At 44.2% G+C, this 19,713-nt stretch overlaps 1 protein-coding gene across 2 annotated transcripts; it reads right to left on the reverse strand.

Annotated features, from left to right (window-relative positions):
- Positions 1–7,847: 7,847 nt before the first annotated feature.
- Positions 7,848–18,088, reverse strand: BUB3 (BUB3 mitotic checkpoint protein). 2 transcript variants are annotated; one of them, XM_051837326.3, is made up of 8 exons: positions 18,011–18,088; positions 17,432–17,626; positions 16,969–17,038; positions 15,131–15,282; positions 12,573–12,731; positions 10,839–11,016; positions 10,377–10,593; positions 7,848–8,165 (listed from the first exon to the last, which is right to left on the reverse strand). In XM_051837326.3, exons 2-8 carry the CDS (start codon positions 17,624–17,626, stop codon positions 8,156–8,158), a joined length of 981 nt encoding a protein of 326 aa, XP_051693286.1. In that variant the 5' UTR covers positions 18,011–18,088; the 3' UTR covers positions 7,848–8,155. The 2 variants fall into 2 exon arrangements, with proteins under 2 accessions (XP_051693286.1, XP_002722642.2); XM_002722596.6 differs by having other exon boundaries at positions 7,848–9,386.
- Between the last annotated feature and the right edge of the window lie 1,625 nt (positions 18,089–19,713).

Below are 19,713 nucleotides of genomic sequence, written 5' to 3' on the forward strand. Positions count from 1 at the left end.
CTCTTAGCATAAAGTGAGCAAACACCAAGCCACTGACACCAAGCTTTTAAGAACACTGCCCTTGGGGCCAGCCCTGTGACGTAGCAGGCAAAGCCACCGTCTGCGGCACCAGCATCCCATATGGGTGCCGGTTCGAGTCCTGGCTGCTCCACTTCTGATCCAGCTCCCTGCTAATGCACCTGGGAAAACTGCAGAAGATGACCCAAGTATTTGGCCCCTGCACCCACGTGGGAGACCTGGAAGAAGCTCCTGGTTTCGGATCAGCCCAGCTCCTGTTGTTTGGGGAGTGAACTGGCAGATGGAAGCTCTCACTCTAACTCTGCCCTTCAAATAAACTGACAAATCTAGACTTCTGCTCATCACAGAAAAGGGCGATGCTCACCTGATGAACAGTGTCAAAGGGCGGCCCGTTGGAAGGCTCATCACTCATATACCCGTCCCCACTTCCAAGATCCCCTTTACACTGGAGTCCCACGTGCAGCTGTACTTTCTCCACATCATTAGCAATTGTGGGGAACTAACAGCAAATGCAGCAGCCAGCCACTTGTATATCCACAGCCTGATGAAGGCGCACTCTGCCAAGCCAGGGGGTTTCTTTAAGAGCAGAATGCTAATAACTGAATGGCACATGAAACAGTGAAATAATGAAAGAACTAAAGGACTTTGGTCAGGCCAATCACTACGAACGTTAAGTCTTGGCAGCTGAGGAGATACGGGGAATAAAACCCTGAAGACAAATCGTCTGGGCTCTTTAAGAATACATGGCTGGTACTAAGAAAATCTTCAAGAGCCAAGTATTTTGAGAATTATAAAGTGATGTTATAACAAGGTCAGGAGAACAGGTACAGAGGTTTGAAATTACTGCAATAGCCTGCATGAAAGGTACTTCGTTACAAAACTGGAACAGCAAACTTAGGTGCCTCTGAGACCAGCAGGTATAATTTGGATGGCTTCTTCAGGTTTGTGTTTACCCCACAGTGTCAGCCAGCACGGCCAGAGGTGAGAGAACATTTCCTGGGAAATTAGTTCATGAAATAAACCATGGGAAGTGAACCTTTAATTACTTAGGCTTGACATCCTGCCACACTGAGCTCCGTGAGGCAATCCCTTCACTTCTCTCTGCAAGTCAGGTGGCTTGGAAGGCCAAACCACCAGTGGTGGGTTCCAGGAAAGCAAAACCAACTGCTTTTTCATTTAAAGCCAGTCCTAAAGACCAACTGTCAGATCATGAGTTACATCAAATGGGCAGGCTGACCCACGTCATGCAGCCTCCCAATTACAGCAGCCTAGGTTTTTAAACTTCAGATCCCCCCACCCCACCCCAGCACACAAAATGCTCCCCAGCCAAAAAGCCAGCGCTCTGCAACAACCCCAGGGCACGTTCTGTGGGCATCCTTTGAAAATGAAAGCATTGTAGGGCCGGTGCCTATGGCGCCGGCACCCCAGGTTCTAGTCCTGGTCGGGGCGCCAGATTCTATCCCGGTTGCTCCTCTTCCAGTCCAGCTCTCTGCTGTGGCCCTGGAAGGCAGTGGAGGATGGCCCAAGTGTTTGGGCCCTGCACCCGCACAGGAAACCAGGAGGCACCTGGCTCCTGGCTTCAGATCGGTGCAGCGCACCGGCCGCAGCAGCCATTTTGGGGGTGAACCAACAGAAAGGAAGACCTGTCTGTCTTTAACTTTGCCTGTCAAAAAAAAAAAAAGAAAAAAAGAAAAGAAAATGAGTGCTGTTAAAACAGCCACTGGTCAAAGGGAAAGTGCTTTTGGACTCAAGGGTCCAGGTGGTACTTGTGGCCACCAAGAGCAGCAGCTTTCATTTTTCTGAGCACCAGTTCCAAAGCAATGGAGCCAGGTGCCGTTCTGAAAGGCAACTGCTGTGCTAGTCCTGACGGTTTAAATCAGTACTTCCCCAAGTGAAAGAGGGACAGAGACGTTTCCGAGACAGGTGGGGAAGTCAACAGAAAAAAGAACCAAGAAGCCAAATGTCCACACGGATGTTACACATTAACACACCTAGCCTACCGGGTACTGGGAACACTGTTTTCCTGGAAGAGAGTTTTGGTTTGATCTAACAAGCCGCAGACAACTGCCAGTCCTTTTGTAATGGTGGCCAACCTCATTCAAGGGTGTGCTGGTGGCATCCAGCGGGGGCACCTGTCCTGCTCACACATCAGCATCCCACATCGGGGTACCTGGGCGCACACACAGCTCTGCCCTCACTCCGCTGCTAGGATGGCAGCAGTGAGCAGGTTCCTGCGACCCAAGGGGAGAACAGACTGAGCTCCTGACTCGCAGCTTCAGCTCAAGGACACGGCAGGCACCTGGGAAGACGGCAGCTATCTCTGCCTGTCAAGTTATAAAGAAAAAGAGGGCGTGCTGGAAGAAGTGCCCAGCCCAGCCTGTCCACTGCACCACCTTACTGCTGCGTCTCCCTACAGCGAGTTTGAGCTCTGCTCCTTCCCTTCTCTTGCACCTTAAGCACACCCAACATTGAATTCAGGTGAACAATTTCCTACTTACGCCATCTTTTAAAATATCCAGAACACATGAAGATACTATATGAGCACTGGCCATATATTGGTACAATATTTGAAAACAGAAAATAGGATTAAAGGTAAGGGAGGGGGGCCGGCGCCACGGCTCAATAGGCTAATCCTCCGCCTTGCGGCACCGGCACACCGGGTTCCAGTCCCGGTTGCCCCTCTTCCAGGTCAGCTCTCTGCTCTGGCCCAGGAGTGCAGTGGAGGATGGCCCAAGTGCTTGGGCCCTGCACCCCATGGGAGACCAGGATAAGCACCTGGCTCCTGCCTTCAGATCAGCGTGGTGCACCGGCCGCAGCGCACCAGCCGTGGCGGCCATTGGAGGGTGAACCAACAGCAAAAAGGAAGACCTTTCTCTCTGTCTCTCCCCCTCACTATCCACTCTGTCAGGAAAAAAAAAAAGGGAAGGGAAGGGTATAAATGAGACTTCAAGTATGCGCCAAGTTTTATTTAGAAACAGAGAAGGGGGTGGGCATTTAGCCTAATGCCCATATCCCACACTGGTCTAGGTCTGATACGCAGCTCCAACGCCTGACCCCAGCTCCCTAACAAGGATCCTGGGGGCAGAGATGACAGAAACAACTGGGTTCCTGCCGCGTTCGTCGGTACCTGGATTGCACTGCTGGATCTGATTCAGCCCCAACTGTTAGAGGCAATTGGATGTGAACCAGCAAATGGGACACTGGCTCTGCCTGGTTTTTTTTTTTTTTTCTTTCAAATGTAGCAAGTATGGCAAGATATCCATTTTTAAATCTAGATGGTCAACTTATGGATGTGATCCTGAGTTCTTCTGAACGCTTGAAACAGTTCAAAAATGTTTTACAAAGAAAAACATCCTGGCATATTTAAGGACTAGGAATCCATGGACATTTGAGAACTACATTAATTTACAAGGAAAATTTCTAGAAGGGAAGTCGGCAGTGTGACAGCAAATCCCTGCTCTGAGAGCTGGTATGCACATACACAGATATGACTGTCTTATGGAGACCTAATGTACGGCATGCTGGCTAGCCAATACCACATTGTGTATCTGAAATGTGCTAAAAAAAAATCCTATACAAAAAGTTACATGAGGTGACGGATATTAACTTACTTGACTGTGGTCATCCTCACAATGTATATACAAGTTTTGCTAATTATACCACAATAAACTTGAAAAAAAAAACTTACCTTCTATCAAAGAATGGCAATAGCTTTATTCATTACTCATATCTAAGTTATCTGGATTTCTACAATGAGAATATCATTTCTACAATAAAGGCCTAACACTCCACACAGCAGACTCAGAACGGCCATCACTTTAAATAGCACCCTGACCTCAGAATCAGCCCTTAAGGCATTTCAGTCTGGCTGAAAAGCCAAGACACTGTGGCAAAAAAAAAAAAAAAAAAAAAAAAAAAAAAAAAAACCAACCATGTCCTGCACGAAGGACCTCAGTAGGTGATACCCACAGTGGAAAGAAGTGGTCATCAAAAGATATACTCTTCTCTGAAGGGAGGAGAGAATTTCCACTTTGCTTATGGCCTTGACTAAACACCAATGGAGTTTGTGGATTTAAAAGGCTTGCATAGCTTAGGAAGCTCATGTCAAGAGCCTCCGGTTATCACTGACATCATAAATAAGAATGTTAATTGTTAAATTAACTTAGTCACTGTGTACTTACTTTCATGCAAGACCTCTGTCCTCAAAGAGTTAGTTGTACTGTAACTATGTCTAAGTGCTCCCAAAAGATGTATCATTCTTGGGTTCTTCTTTAAAGAATTAAGTCTCAAAATTTAAAAAAAAAAAAAAAAAACAGTAAAATTAACTTCAAGATGCAATGACTTTGAACAGCACTCGTCCCGACTGTTTAACATGTTTTTGTTCCAAGCAAATAACTTTATAGAGTTGGTCGTCTGTGTATAAAGTAATCAAAAATGGATCTCAGTGGAGAATGGGATTGGGAATGGGAGAGGAGCAGTAGTGGTGGCAGAGTGGGTGGGAAGGCGGGTATGGTGGAAAGAATCACTGTATTCCTAAAGTTGTACTTATGAAATGCATGAAATCTGTATTCCTTAAAGGTTTCTTTGGGGAGAAAATTTTAAAAATAAATTTAAAAAACAATAAATGCCTAAAAGTTGAACAAAACCAAGGGTGTTTATGCACTGAGCAATGTCTATCTAAACCATTAAGCAATATCAAAATGGCCTAAAGGCATATGCCATCACTTGGGAAGCCTGGAGTCCCGGCTACTCTGCTTCTGACATAGCTTCCTAATGCATCCTGGAAGTCAGCAGCAGATGGCTCAAGAGCTTCGGCCCCTGTCACCCAAGTGGGAGGCCCAGATAAAGTTCCAAGCTCTTGACTTTGGCCTGGCTCAGCCCTGGTTGCTGCAGGCAGTTGGGGAGTAAATAAGACGAAACCAAACAACTCTGTGTTTCTCCGCTTTCAAGTAGATGAAAATTAACTGAAAACAAACAAACAAAAACCCTGGCCCAACACTCATGGGCCAGAGTATACAAACAGATGTGGCTCCCCCATTCTTGATGTAACACAGAGGTGCATGAGAGAAACGTTGTAACACCAGGCAGCAGAACCACTGCCCAAGGTTAAAGCAGGAGGGGCTTCACCCCTGTGAGCTGCAAGTAGGCATGGAAAAAGGGACCCTGAACAGGGTCTTTAAGGATCCAAATCAAAGCCTGAGAGAGTAACTCAGAAAGACCGAGCACACTAAGATTCAGGAATCAACACAAGCAGATAGATGAGTGAACAGGGAGGCAGTCCAGCCAGCACTTCCTGGAGAATGGAAGAAGGTAAAATGAGTGGAGCAGAAACCAGCTGTGGCTTCTGACACCACCACGCCGTACGCTGCTTCTGGTTGTTTCCTGCTGATGCATCCCAGGAGGCAGCAGATGTAGCCAAGTTCTTGGTTTTGTGTCACCCAGGTAGGAGACGCAGATAGAGTTCCTGGCTCCTGGCTTCATCCCGTCCCAACCCTGTCTGTTATGGGTTTTGGGAAAGTGAACCAGTGGACTGAAGATCTCTTTCTCCCTCCCTCTGTCACTCTGCCTTTCAAATATAAGACTTTATTTTAAAATGAGTGGGGACAGGGTGTACAAGAGCAGACAAAGGATCCAAGGAATCTGAGGAAAATGGAGGTAAACAGATTTACATGTATCTTTTTTCCACTGAATTTCTCCACGTTCCCCAAAGGCTTCCCAGTGAGGGAAAGGAGGTAATCTTATTTGACCACAGAACCTTTTTTCACAGAAAATAAAAATGCTTATAAGCAACACCAGACTTTTAGTAGATAATGAAGGCAAACAATGAAGGAATTAAATGCCAGTGTCAAACTGGGAAGAGGCCTGGTCCTTGGAGCAAGACCTTAGTATCCCACAGAACAAAGGAAGACCTGCTAATATGCACATGCATTTGTACGCAGTTAACTCAGACACTGCTGCCTCCCTAATTCCCATCTCACCCACTTTGAAGAATTCCCAGTAACAGTCCTGCCACAATTCTTCTGAGAGCACTTTATTGTCAGCAGTCCCTTGGTGTGAACGCTTTGGAAGAAGTATCTCCATAGGAAGTACTATGATCCGTGGGAAGCCTCGGAGAACTCCAAGTATACAGTGATAAAAATGAGTTTAAAAATCCTGCATGGTATTGGGCAATTTTTTGCAAGTCCTAGATAGCAAGGATGCATTTACTGTAAACTCAGTTCAGAAACACTTGATTCATCACATGCGAGACAGGCAACTGATGTTTTATGAACCTTCTATCTGTTCTACATGCTATGACCAAGCTCTGGACTGAAACTCAAATTTCAAAATGAGAAGAAAGGTTAACGGCTACAACGCTTGACAGTCACTGCACTAGACACTTTTAAGAACCTGGACCGGGGGGCGGGGGTGGGGTGGGGGAGGTGGACATCCCAGCACTGTGACATATTGGGTTAAGACACTGCCTGCAGAGCCAGCATCCCATATGAGTGCCAGTTTGAGTCCCCACCATTCCACTTTCAATCCAGTTCCCTACTAATGTATCTGGGAAAGCAGCAGAAGATGGTCCGATTACTTGGGCCCCTGCACTCACAGAGACCAAAGAATCTCTTAGCTGCTGGCTTCAGCCTGGGGAGTGAACTAGCACATAGAAGATCCCCTCTCTGCCTCTCCTTCTCTAATGCTTTCTAAAAAACAAAACAACCTCAGAAAAGGGAACTAATGAAAAAGCCAAGGTAAGGGGCCTGCACTGTGGCATGGCAGATGGAGCCGCTGCCTGAGACCCTGGCATCCTATATGGGCATCAGTTCAAATTCCAGCTCAGCTGCTCTACTGCCGATCCAGCTCTCTGCTAATGCACCCAGGAAAGCAGAAGAAGATGGTCTACGTGCTTGGGCCCCTGTACCTGCATGGGAGACCCTAAAGAAGCTTTTGGCTCCTTATCAGTCCAGCTCTGGCCCTGGCAGCCATTTGAGAATGGACCAGCAAATATATCTTCCTCCCTCTCCGTAAACTCTTTTTCAAATAAACAAATCACAGAAGAAAGAAAAAAAAAAAAAAAAAAAGGAAAAGGCCAAGGCAACCACACCTGAGTAATATGGGGAAGAGCAGCAACTATCAGCAGACAACAGTTAAGAGCTGGCTCAGGTATATGTAGGGAAGGCAGAGCCATGTGGTTTCAACATACAAGAGGATGCCCTAGATGAACTATCAAAAAGGGGGAAAAAACAAGTCCTTCCACACAACCTCCAAAACAGGTCCTCAACACTGCTTTAATTTGGTCCCCTTTAATACTATATTCCCGCAGTTACACAATGTTTTAAATTCATGCTACCCTCAATCAAGTGGTTATGACAATACCATCAGTTAGGGCCCTGGCAATTACATTATTTACCATCCCCAGGGCTTCTGACTTAGCATGTGATGGATAAAGACAGAACGATCTATCATTTGGCTGTGTGTGGACAGCAATTTCCCCAGCACAGGCACGAATGAGTGCCACTGCACTGGCACCACTAGGCAAGCAGGAGGCCAAAAGGCACCCAAAGGCTGCCACACAGTCTCCGTTTGTCCAGAGCAGAACTGCAGCTGGCTCAAGGGCCTTGCTGATCCACGGAGGCGGCACAGGGGAAATGGCTGACCTCCAGCACATCACTTTATCCAGGGCTGAATCCCCAGCATTCATCAGAGCAGACATAATTAAACGAGGCAGAGTGGACTTAAAGGTAAAATGTCATCCTCAGCACGCCCTTGATGAAGAGAGTTTTGCTTTACAGAAGCCTTTTAAGCAGTAAATTACATTAATTACCAGCATTTAAAAACATCCAACATTTAAGGGTTCTGAATCTCTGATTTATTAGACAGCAAGGAAATAACAGGTTTAGAGTGTTACAAAGAAAGACTCAAACTACTCAAACAGCAACTGGGCTTGCTGGGGGAAGGTGGGGAAATTCTCCAACTACTACACGGGCACAGAGGCCTCAGCCTCGACACACGTTCTTTGTAAGATAAAAACAGAGAAATCCACATACTAACACATGCCACAGTGACTCAAAGACACCCCTTAGGGGACAGGGATAAGCATGTATCGTAGGAAGCAAACAAAGCTTTCCACAGAGAAACCACTTTCAGGAGATGGTTAGGTGGACCTGCAATGAAGAAAACACATTTCAAAAGCTGGGTTCAGACTTACACTACGCTTTCACGAAACAATCAGAAGACAAAGAGCCTTCTCTGCATCAAAACAATGTGTTCCACATACATCAGAGATAAAACAAATTTCAGTAAAGGTCCAAGTCCTGTTCAGAGACACACATTTGCAAATAACAAATTGAAAAAAAGTCTGACATCAAAAATATTGGGAGCTACCTAGAATAGGCCAAGCTAAGTTCATGTTCTGCTTCAACGCATTACACTGAAATCTCATTCTCACTGTCATTTTTTTTCTTTTTAACCTTAATCACCAGCGGCTGGGCAACTGAAATGGACATGAGAACTATATAAATGTCAGAGAAATATGCAAACCTCATTAATGTTTCCAAAAATTCATTTAGAGATAGAAACAGGTCCAAATAGATGCCTGTCTAAATGTACTGCAATTACGTTACAATTATTTTTCCAAATACACAGATATGCTCTGTCTTTTCTCAGCTCATTACTGACTCAAACAATTTGCCCTTCTGGGATCAATTGTTTGCTAATAAATAATTGTTTACAGTCACAAAATGATGTTAGGAGGTTTTCTTATTAGTTTTCCTTCTGCACCCTAATAAGATTGAAAACTAGCTGATTCCCAAGAGTCTAACCTTAACCTCGCTTTGTTTAACAGCCCAGGAAATGATGAACCATCTGCTTCAGAAAATAATGGCCGGCCGAGAGGAAATATTGTTTAATTGTAGATTAACCTCCTCGTGAGGCAGTCTGAAGCAGCTTTAGAATTAGCAACTCTGACCAGTGAGAGAACAAATGGCTCAGGAGCCTTTTCCTCTAATTTCAGGTCCAGAAAGAATGCAAAAGGATTTTTATTACCCATATTTATTTACAAACATTTATTTCCACAGTGGAAACAAAAATCATCAAAGTCAAAACTGATTCTCAAAAGTGCAGTCACTGCCCTCCAATTTTGTTTGCCCAAATACCTTTAATGCAGCAAACCATCAAACCATCTCATGCACTTAAGAAATTGTTCATTAAAAAAAATTAATAAAAACCTCTTTTCCATTATTTTCAGGCTCTTATGATATTAAAATTAGTATGTTTCCCTGGTTTCTTTGTTAATAGTAATAAATCCACCATTGGGGAGTACGAATTGTTTTATTATCATCAACATGGCACTTATGTAAATGAAATCTTGTCAAGTACATGGTGACCTACAAGTTCAAAAGAAAAAAAGAAGAGCATAAGATCAAAATGGCTGGCCAGGACAAGAGACACAAAAGTGACAAATTAAATGCAAACATAGCCCTTTATCCAACAGGTCTCACATGCTAACACTCTTCTAAAGTCAAACCCGTAAAAACATGTATAATATGAATATTTAGTATTCTACTCTTTCTCAGAGGCTGAACTGATTTAGCAAGGTTACTATACCCATTTAATTCAAAAAGTATAGGAATCCTGAAAACTTTGTTATTCCACAAATACTCAGAATTTCCTTCAAGGGCCTGGAGGATAAGCGAGAGAGAAGAGGACAAAGACACTTGGGGAAGATACTTTACAGTTTAACAAATGCTTAAATGTTAATCTTCCCTCAAGCCTAGTGGAGATAATTTAAGTAAAAAAGCTTAGCTCTGTTAGCATTAAACAAAAAAAAAAAAATGGTTTCTCTCAGTCAATAATTATAACCAAGAACTAAAGACGTCTATGAAAATTTCAAAACTAAGGAAATCCGCTACTCCAGGCAAGGCCGTGTTATTCTGGATTTTCAGTAAAATCTGAGGGTCATTCACTTTGTGTAAATATTAAAGAAACAGCCGCTATGGAGAGGATTTTTGGCCATTCAAATCCTTAAAATATCTTAAATAGAAATTTGCTAAAATAAATTATTCTTGAATTCCTCAACTTAATTTTGATGCAATGAGCTAGTAATAACTCCAGAGATTCAAATAATAGAGCCCATTCAAGAAGAATGAGAGTTTGACATTCTTCTCTACAAAACAACTAGGCACAATTTTATCCATCAGACGTCTATCAACCTACGGATATTGAAAGCTTGGGAGAACAAGATAAAATCAACTCCAACCCTACAGTCAGCTGTAATATCAAGCAGGCATCAACAATGCTATTCATGAATTTAGAAAAATTAATAAATCCTGGGTTGAATGCAAGAAAAGGCTCAAACACAGGTGAAGCATACTCACTTGGGTTTTGTTTCTGCATCTGTCACTTGGCGAATGAAGATACCATCTTCAGGATGCTCCGTGTCATCCATTTCATACATATATGATGATGCTATTGCAAGCGTAGTCCCGTCATTACTGAAGGCAAGTGATGCGATGCTGGTGGGGTACCGATGGAACTGGCACAGTCGCTTTTTGTTAAATGGATCCCAAATATTTACAAATCCATCAGAACCACCTACAAGTAATTTCAAAATATTTGAAATGGTTCTTAATACGAGATACCAAAGTAACCTTTAATCTTAATTTTGTTAAAGTCATGAAGAATTTTTTCCCTCAATACCAGAAGACTAAGCACAATTAAAAAAAAAAAAAAAAAAAAAAAAAAACCACAACACCTACCTAAGCATAAAAACTGCTCAATTAACTTCAAAAATTATATTATCTTAATAACCAGATACAAGTTAGCATGCCGTATGTTACCTGTGGCGAATGTATTGTGAACATTATGAAAGGAAATGGCATTGACAGGGTAAATCTGCTCGATGTTGTTTTCTCGCAGCCTGTGGCACTTGAAGGCATACTTCTTCTTCTGCACCTCAGGGCTTGGGTCCAGGTACTCAACTGCCACTCGGCCTTCAATGGAGCTTAACACATACCCCTGACAAAAGGGAAACAAGGGGACAACAAGGGTGACACGGGTTCTAAAAACAAAGCACTAATTCCAAATTCAGTCCAGGTGGAAAGACTACTTCTTCAGGAATCAAAAGAAAGCACAACCAAGTGTTAGCAAAGTTTTTACACTACACTAACACAGATATGACAATTCTACAACATAAGACTAATCCTGTTTTATGAAAAACAAAACTGTCACAACTTGCTTTCTCCAGCACCTCCCCCATTGCAACCAAAAATGTCTAGTTATTCTGTCAAACCTAAACAAGAATTGTAAAGTGTTTTAGCGGCATTTATCTGTTGTCCTGTCTGGACTCAGATTTGTTCCTGCAGTTAAAATACACACTCCTGTGCTCCAAGCCTCTTCACCTCTGACTCTAAGAAATGTGCCGCCTTCACCGGGGGAACCGATAATCCACATCGACTGAGATACTCCGTCTTCCAACTCAGTCGCTCTGCCTTCTGCATTTACATCAGCAAGTCAAGTTTGTACACACACAGACCAGGTTTACAATTTCAAACTGTTCTCATCTTTCCTTGTACAGACAGCATGCTAAAAGGAACAGATAATAAACAAATATGCAACCTGTTTTGTATCTTCATTTTTAAAAATCCTTTAAGGTATAAAAAAGATTTATTCCTAAAAAATGCTTATGAGATATTTCAGACAAAGAATTAAAAGCAATGTAATTAATGCAAGCATATTTTAATCACATATCAATTTCTAAAGTTTAGAATCACTGCAATTCTTATATCCAATGGAAATTCACAATCTCCTGAAAAAGAAGAACCATGATCATCATTTGAGGTACTGGCCTTCTGTGATAATGAGCCAACAGAATAACTAACTGAACTGCTCTACATTCTGCAAGCTCTAAAGGACGGCCGTAAGAGTCCAGTGACTCTTCCTCTTGCAAAATTCCTATTGCAGCTGCCCACCCCCGCAGCTTCTTACAACGGTAAAGGGGGGTGGGGGAGGCCCAGGCTGGGAGGCCTTCGCAGTGGCTAATGAACAGGCTAATCTCATTCAGTGATGATGACAGAAGGCGACCCACCCCGTACATCAAGAGTTACTCATTATGTAAGGGGCACTGCCTCTTTCACCTCAGTCGGAGTCCTTCAAGAAAGAGTTCTGTTAGTACTGGGGTCACAGCAAAAAGAAGAGTAGATTCCATAGACCTGAATTCCCAAATTTAAGTTTTAATTTACCAGTTTATAAACTAGAATACCTTCCAAACTCTGATTACAGTATACCCTTCAAGCACCCAGACCAGGATCAACAAAACTGGAAGATGTCCATTCAAGCCACTGGGTGAGTGATCCTGGACAGGTATCTTAACCTCTGTGAACATCAAGGCCTTCTCTAAAATGGGTGTTAAGACATTAGCTTGTGACAAAAAGTTGTCAAAAATATTAAATGAAGATATACCTAACAACAAATTCTAAATCACTACACAAAAAAATAAGCTTTAAAGGAAATGATCAAATCATTAATTACTGTATGAGGTCTTACAACCTTCAAATTCCGGACGTTCTCAGTACCTGCTTGTTGGGAAACGCGCGTATGCAGCGAGTCTGGTACTTCAGGCTGGACTCCCTGCGCTGCTGCACGTAGCCCATGTTCCGCAAGTCCCACACCAACACTCTGCGGCCTGCCGTCCCCACGATCAGCCGGTCTCCAGACACTGACAGCGTATATACCTTTTAAGAGAGATCAAAACTTGCTAAACATCATCTACTTGCCTGAAAATGGGAGTTTTGCCTCAAAACAAAGTCCATCTATTCACAAAACCATAAAAAGTTAGTAGATGCCCAAACACCAGTACCAGTTGTAGACAGATAATCAAATCAAATAATTAACACAAAACAGCAAACCCAAGATATTCTTAAGACTCAATACTTCAAAGTATCAAATAATGTATGCTGTAATTAATCCTGTGAATGCACTTTTGAAAACCTAATTCTCATTATTAAAACAAATTTTTCCCAGCCCATGTTTCATTTAGACAGTACAAAAGTAGAAACAAAACACCACTCAAAAATGAGACAATAAAGCCACAAAATTATTCGAAATACCTTTCAATAAAAAAGTAATCAATTTCAAAGTTCATTTTCCACAACTATTTTTTGAAGGGGGTATTATTTTGCAACTCTTAAAACCTTGATTTTTCTCCAGCTGTTATACTGAATAAATAGGGCATTGCAGGAAGAGGGAACCATCTTTAATTAGCTGATTGGCTGCTTTGAGTAGCATACAAACTCAAAATTGAAAGACAAGGACAATGGTCTGTCATATGGCAAAGCAAATTCTTCAGTACTGATATAATACTAAATATTCAAGACAGAAGTTCATCTTTAGAGAAAAATTCAAAAAGCATTTTATCCCTTAAAATTGCCTCCTCCTCCTCACTATACTACCATTAAATACTATTAAATCTGCTTTAAGCATCCCTTTTAACACATTTCAGAATTTCCTACAAGCAGATATTTCGTGGTTTATTTGCAAATATAAAGCTACCTGGAAGCCAAACAGAGGTAGCAAATTCAAAAAAAGAATGGCAAAAAAAAAAAAAAAATCTTCCTGATGATACTAAATAGTATCTTTAAATCTAGATTTTAGATCCTTAAATGTGATTATTATTCTCAATTTTAATTTAATCTGATATAATTATTTCCAAACCTCAAGAATTGCTATAAAAAATTTAGAGGCCCCATGACATCTCTGTAACATTCAGTTATTAAACCACATGGTTAATGATCACGTAAGCTAACGACAGACCATCAGCCCATCACGTTTGGGTAACAGTGCAATGTCCCAAGAGTCTCTACATATTGGCCTCAAAATTCAACAATAATGTGACCAAAGGAAAAATAAGGAATTTAAAAAGATTTAAAACAAATACAAGCAGATTTAAATTAAAAATGTAAAATTTATCCAGAAAACAAAGTGTTTACCAAAAAAATGAAAATCTAAGATGTATAAAGTAGCGGACTTTAAAATAATCAAAAAAAAGATCAATTTATAATGGTACAATCGTATCGGGAATTTTATCTTAAATCTTTACTATACAGGTGACACACAAGCTTCTCACGGTGCTTTCTATCCCCACTGATCGTAAATCAAGTGAAACCACTGTCATGCTACTGACTAGGTATATACATTTATCAAAAAAAGTATTAAAAAAAGTGACATAATGAACCTTGCTGAACCAATAAGCAGCTTGATTCAGTGTGGCTGTCCATTATATGATATTCTGTCAGCAATTTATCACAGCTCTTAACATGTTACACACAACCATAAATCAAAACTAGAAACAATGCAATTATTTTATTCTGAACAAAGGTCTTGCCAGTAGAAGATCCGACTGTGATGTGACAAAAATAATGGCTCTTTGGATGCACTCCTGTATACAACGATGGCTAACAGGAACTGAATAGTATATGCACACCAAGGAAACAGACTCAAGTGAAGGATACTTTTAAACTGCTAAAGCAGTCAATCATTAAAATTAACTACCACCTGATAAAGTCTGATGAGAACACAGCAAGCACGCTCAATTACACTTCATCTCACAGATCAAAAGGTTACAACAATACACAATGTTAGTTTTCCAAAGCTTCCTTCACTAAGCCTTCAAACTACATCTGTCAATATTAAAAAACAGATAAACACACAAACAGTAAAAGCCAGGTAACACATAATACTTTTCTCATGAGAAATACCCCATTTTGCTCTCTGAACAACAACTCAAATGAAACCTCAGGTCACAAATGGAAATGGTGAGGCTCTGTCCCATTTTCCGGCTTGGGCATGTCAAAGCCAACTGAAGACAGCGTGTGCTACATGACTTCTCCCCAGTGCTGAGATGGGAAGCAAGCTCATTTACACCAGCACTCCCACTGCAATAACTGACACCAAGGACGTTTATCGAAATCCGAAAGCAAACTTTTCTTTCCACTAAAGCATTTCTTTATAGCTATGTTTATAAAACCGACTTTGTTGATTCTCAACCTCTAAATCTGAATATTCATGAAAAGCACAATAAGACAAATCACCCCAAGGCCTGTAATTCCTGCAGTAAGTATATGCAAAGACCTACCTTTTCAGGCTGCGAGAAGGTCCCAGCATTACACGGAGTTCTCGGATCCCACAGTTTAACTGTCTGATCCCAACTTCCAGTAACCATCACATTCACTTCTGGACAGTACTCAACACATCTGATGGGAGCATCATGGGTTCCAACAAGATTTTCTATTAAACAAAAAAGAAAGAGAAAAGGGGAGAACACCTAGTTTTACTACCTCATCAGCTAAACAAAGATTCTTCAAATGAACAAGTAAAGGCAACATTCACTCAACTGGAATCGATCAGCTTCATAACTCCGTGGAAAGGGGGGCATACAGAAAAATCTCTTCATAACCACCAAGTTCTCCATTCCCCCATTCACCGTGGAGTTCACAGCGCGGCACGCATCCAGGATACACTGAATTTCAGATTATATGGTGGCGTGGCTGCTATTTGCCTCATCTGAGTCTAGATTTCGTATGAGAAACCTCATTTAGCTCTGTACCTCTGCCTGACTCTAGCCCATGGTCTGGTACATACTAAGTGCTCAACACCTGCTCAAGGAACAAATGATGACTCTGGTCTTCTGTTGCGACAACACTTATCCTGAACATTAAACCAATGCTTCAGAGACTGACTTACACGGTTACAGGATTAGGAGAGCTTGGGGGTTAAGTCTTGGTGATTACTACACTTGGTTTTCATGGCAGGTCAAGCTCCCAATACCCAATTACTTTCCTTTCAATTTCAACCATCTCATTTACTCATTCAACATCTACTAAATACCTCTCATGTGCCAGTATCTGTGCTACCTGCTAAGGACACCAGAATGAACACTATGTGGTCTTGACCTTCAATCAGAAACTTTCCCTTATTCAAAAAAACCTATCATTTAAACAGAAGAGTATTTCATAAAGTTTAGGGATGATCCTCAGAGAGTAAACAGCCAGTTTCCTCAAGTTACAGCCTATAACTCTGAAAATCATCTTCTAAGTTTGCTTTTCAGAGTTTTTCCCAAGTTCTCAAGCAAACAGGACCTAACCTTCACACTAACTTATGATTTAGGCTACTGGCATACAGAACCAAACATCCGTAATTGTCACATAAGTAGCTTTCATGCAAAAATCTCTTATGATTGGGTTTTTTTTGACCAAATGTGTGCATCTTCCATCTGTCTTCCCACCGTCCAACTCTTCTATCTGGTTCAACGTCTGTGACCGACCATCTCTTCCCAGAGTATCTGTATCTAATGTACATAAAAATAAACTCTCAGTAGAAACTTCTTTGCACTTGGTTTCCGTTCTGATATCTATTCTGCCCCAACGTCACCATAAAAATTTAGGTAAGTCATTTCATACTAGGCCTCTAAGGAATTACTTACATAAAATGTGTCATCATTTGTTCAATAAAAATGCAACTGAAACATACTGCTAAATAAGTATACCAGCTGGGTTGATATAGACATGATTTGCTATTTTATAGCACTGATTTTTAAAAGCCTATCTTTTTGTAGTTTAAACTGAATTAGCTTCTGAAAAGAAAACTCTGAACCATCAGCACTGTCCGGGAAACGCCTAATGACAAATACACAGGATCCAGGCCTTGTCTAAGAACAAGAAGGGCAAGGACACATGAGTCACTTCCATGAACACTTGGCAATGTGATTGTACCGAGTTTTATTATAAAAATAACAGGCATGTTTTGTGATAATTTAATGGCTACCATTTAACAACAAAAACAAAAAATCCTTAAATTTAGGCCACTTCTACCTGCATCTAACTAAAGCAATTCAGGCTCTATTCTCCCCAAATACACATTTACACCCTAATAAATGAGCGAAGAAAACAAAGCGGTAAAATGTGGTCGCAGTACCTTGATCAGTGTTCAAATCATGCATTTTCAACTGATGATCTAACCCCCCACTCCAGGCATGCGTTGGATCCTAGAAAACAAAGTTCCGAACCCGTTACAACTCACGGAGCTGCAGCGATCCTTCCAAAACCCTCCCTTCCACACCAAAGCGTCCCGCTGAGGCTCTCAGCGACACCCACGGGGCAGACAGACAAACCACACAGTTCAGGGATCGGCAAAACCATGCCAGCAAACGGCAGTAACGGGCAAGCCACGCCGGCCGAGCGCAAACCGGCCCGCTTTCCCAACAGCCCAGCCTGTCCGGCGGCGACTTTCACACCGAACTCTGCGCCGCGAGCCTGCACTTGACACGGAAGACCCACTTCAGACGTGCTAACGACCACGGGGGCGGGCCCGAGGCGTCTCGCCCTGGGACCCCCCCACGCCCACGCCCACGCCCATGCCCCCGCCCCAGGGCACCTACGTAGAAGGCGCAGTCCAGCACGGCGCCCGTGTGCTGGTACTTGAGCCGCATGGAGTTGGCGGGCACATCGTAGAGGCGCACGGACGTGTCCCACGAGGACACCAGCAGGAACTGGGAGGTGTTGGGGCTGAACTTCACCGAGGAGATGCCGTCCTCGGGCGGCTGGTTCAGCTTGAACTCGTTGGAACCGGTCATCTGCACGCACAACACGCCGCCGGTCAGTCCCCGGGGGCTCCGCGGGGTCGCGGTCCGCGCGCGCCCACGGGGAGGGGCGGCGAGGAGTCCGCGCCTGCGCAGAGCCGGCGCCCGCCACGCGCGGGCCCCACGCCCTCCCCGACCCGCGCGCGCGCCCGGCCCGCCCCGGCCGCGTCCACGCCGCCGCCCCGGCCCCGCAGCTCCAGCCCGCGGCCCGGCCCGCCGCCCCGGCCCACGACCCAGGCGTCCCTTCCCCCCCTCCGAGGCCCGTCCCCCCGGAGAGCCTAAAACAAAGGAGAAACGACGAGAGAGCCTCTCCGGTGTAAGACCCCGCGGGCTGCGAGCCTGAGGGATCCCCGCAGAGCCCGCCTCTCTCCCGCGTACCGTGGATTCCCTTCAAAATCAACGTCGCCACCGCCCGCCGCTCGCCGCCACCGCCTACTCGCTTCCCTCAGAGCACTCGCGGGCTGAGCGAAGGAGGCGGAGAGGAAGCTCCAGAGCAGGCCTCCCATTGGCTGATTTCAAACGCCAACGTCTCGGGCGAGGCAGGTGATTGGTCCGCTCCGCTGTGGCGTCGTCCCGCGCACTCATCCTGTTCCGGCTCAAAGGGAAACCGCCGCTTTTCCGATCACGTGGTCTCACTTTGCCCACAGCGCTGAGGGACCCGTGCTCCTGCTGATCGAATGAAAACTACAACTCCCAGGAAGCATCGCGCCAAGACCTCGTTGACGCCCGTCTACGCCCGAGTGCAGCACGCTGGGAGATGTAGTCTCCCTGGGGCCGGACCCTTTGCTGGTGCCCTGAAGAGTAGGCGGGAAAGATGCTTTCTCAGGCTCTGCGCGCGGCACCCTCGCCTCTCTAGCTCTCAGGCACTAGAATTCCGTTGTGGTCCATACTCCTTTGAAGTTAAATTATTCTCTGCTCCCCTAGACGCATATACACCCATAAAGTAGCCAAAACTGGTATGCAGCGGGAGTGTTTGCTCTAACTGGCTGCGCTATTTTGCTCGTTTTCCATAATCCTGGACTTTCTACCCCTGACCGCCTTAAGTACTGCCGATCTCTCCCTAAGAACCCGTCCTTATTTATCCAAGTCACCTCTCTGCGCGCACTCGCTGAGCTGCGCTGGGTGCCAGGCCTGGGCAGGGGCTGGGGAAGCCTGCATTGACGCAGACCACCCCCTGCCCTCAGAGCGACGCCCCTCCACTGCAGGGTCCGGCCGTGCCCCCCCAGGTTCCTCCCGAACCGGCGCCCAGGGACTGAGAAACGACTGATGCGCAGGAGAGCGCCGTCACTGGGTCCCGCTCATCAGGGCTCCGCGACACCTTTCGGGTCAGTCCATCCAGAATCTCGCCTTTTGCTGCCTTTTGTAAAGAAAACTTGCTTTGTTGTGTGATTCTGTCCGGAGCGCAAGGCTACTGCGTTTAGCTGGGAAGGCGCTTTAGTAAGAAAAGCGCCCCGAGCCCTGGGCGTCCACACACGCAGAGCTGGGCGTCCACACACGCAGAGCTGAGCCTGACAAGGCGAACACACACGAGCACCCCGCTTCTGCGGGGCGGTGACGTCACGGCCTCGGCCGGCCCTCGTCCTGTCCAGTCCTCACCCTGGGTTCTCCACCCCCTTCTCTCCGCGAGTTCTGGATTTTACAACGCAGCGCCTGATTTCCATTCTAACTTTAGCTAAATAACCTTATCTCCTGAGTCATTTGGTTCCCTCTCTCGGTTGTTTGTTTAATTCCATCAGTGTTTCGCGATGTGGAGCATGAATTACCCACTAATAAAATCCAAGTGTATTTCATTAGCTAGTGTGTGCATGATTCAGGTCCCTCCGGGCACGCGGTTGCAGCCGGACTCCATTTGAGTTCTAAGAAACGTCAATCTTTTAAATCCAGTTCAGAGCCTGAAAGCAGGCTGATGATTTTTGCTGATTATTCAAATGAATTGATAGTCTTGAGAAGGGAAATCCGGCAACAGTGTGGTCTTGAACCGCATTTTAAATCCAAATGCAACGTCCTGTGTGTGTGTGTGTGTGTGTGTGCAATATTTAGTTATCTCTAAGAGAAAGGAATTCCTAAAAACTAATTACACT

This window comes from Oryctolagus cuniculus, chromosome 15 (genome assembly GCF_051225735.1).
Source record: "Oryctolagus cuniculus isolate XC-2025 breed Fujian yellow rabbit chromosome 15, ASM5122573v1, whole genome shotgun sequence".
Classification (NCBI taxonomy): Eukaryota; Metazoa; Chordata; class Mammalia; order Lagomorpha; family Leporidae; genus Oryctolagus; species Oryctolagus cuniculus.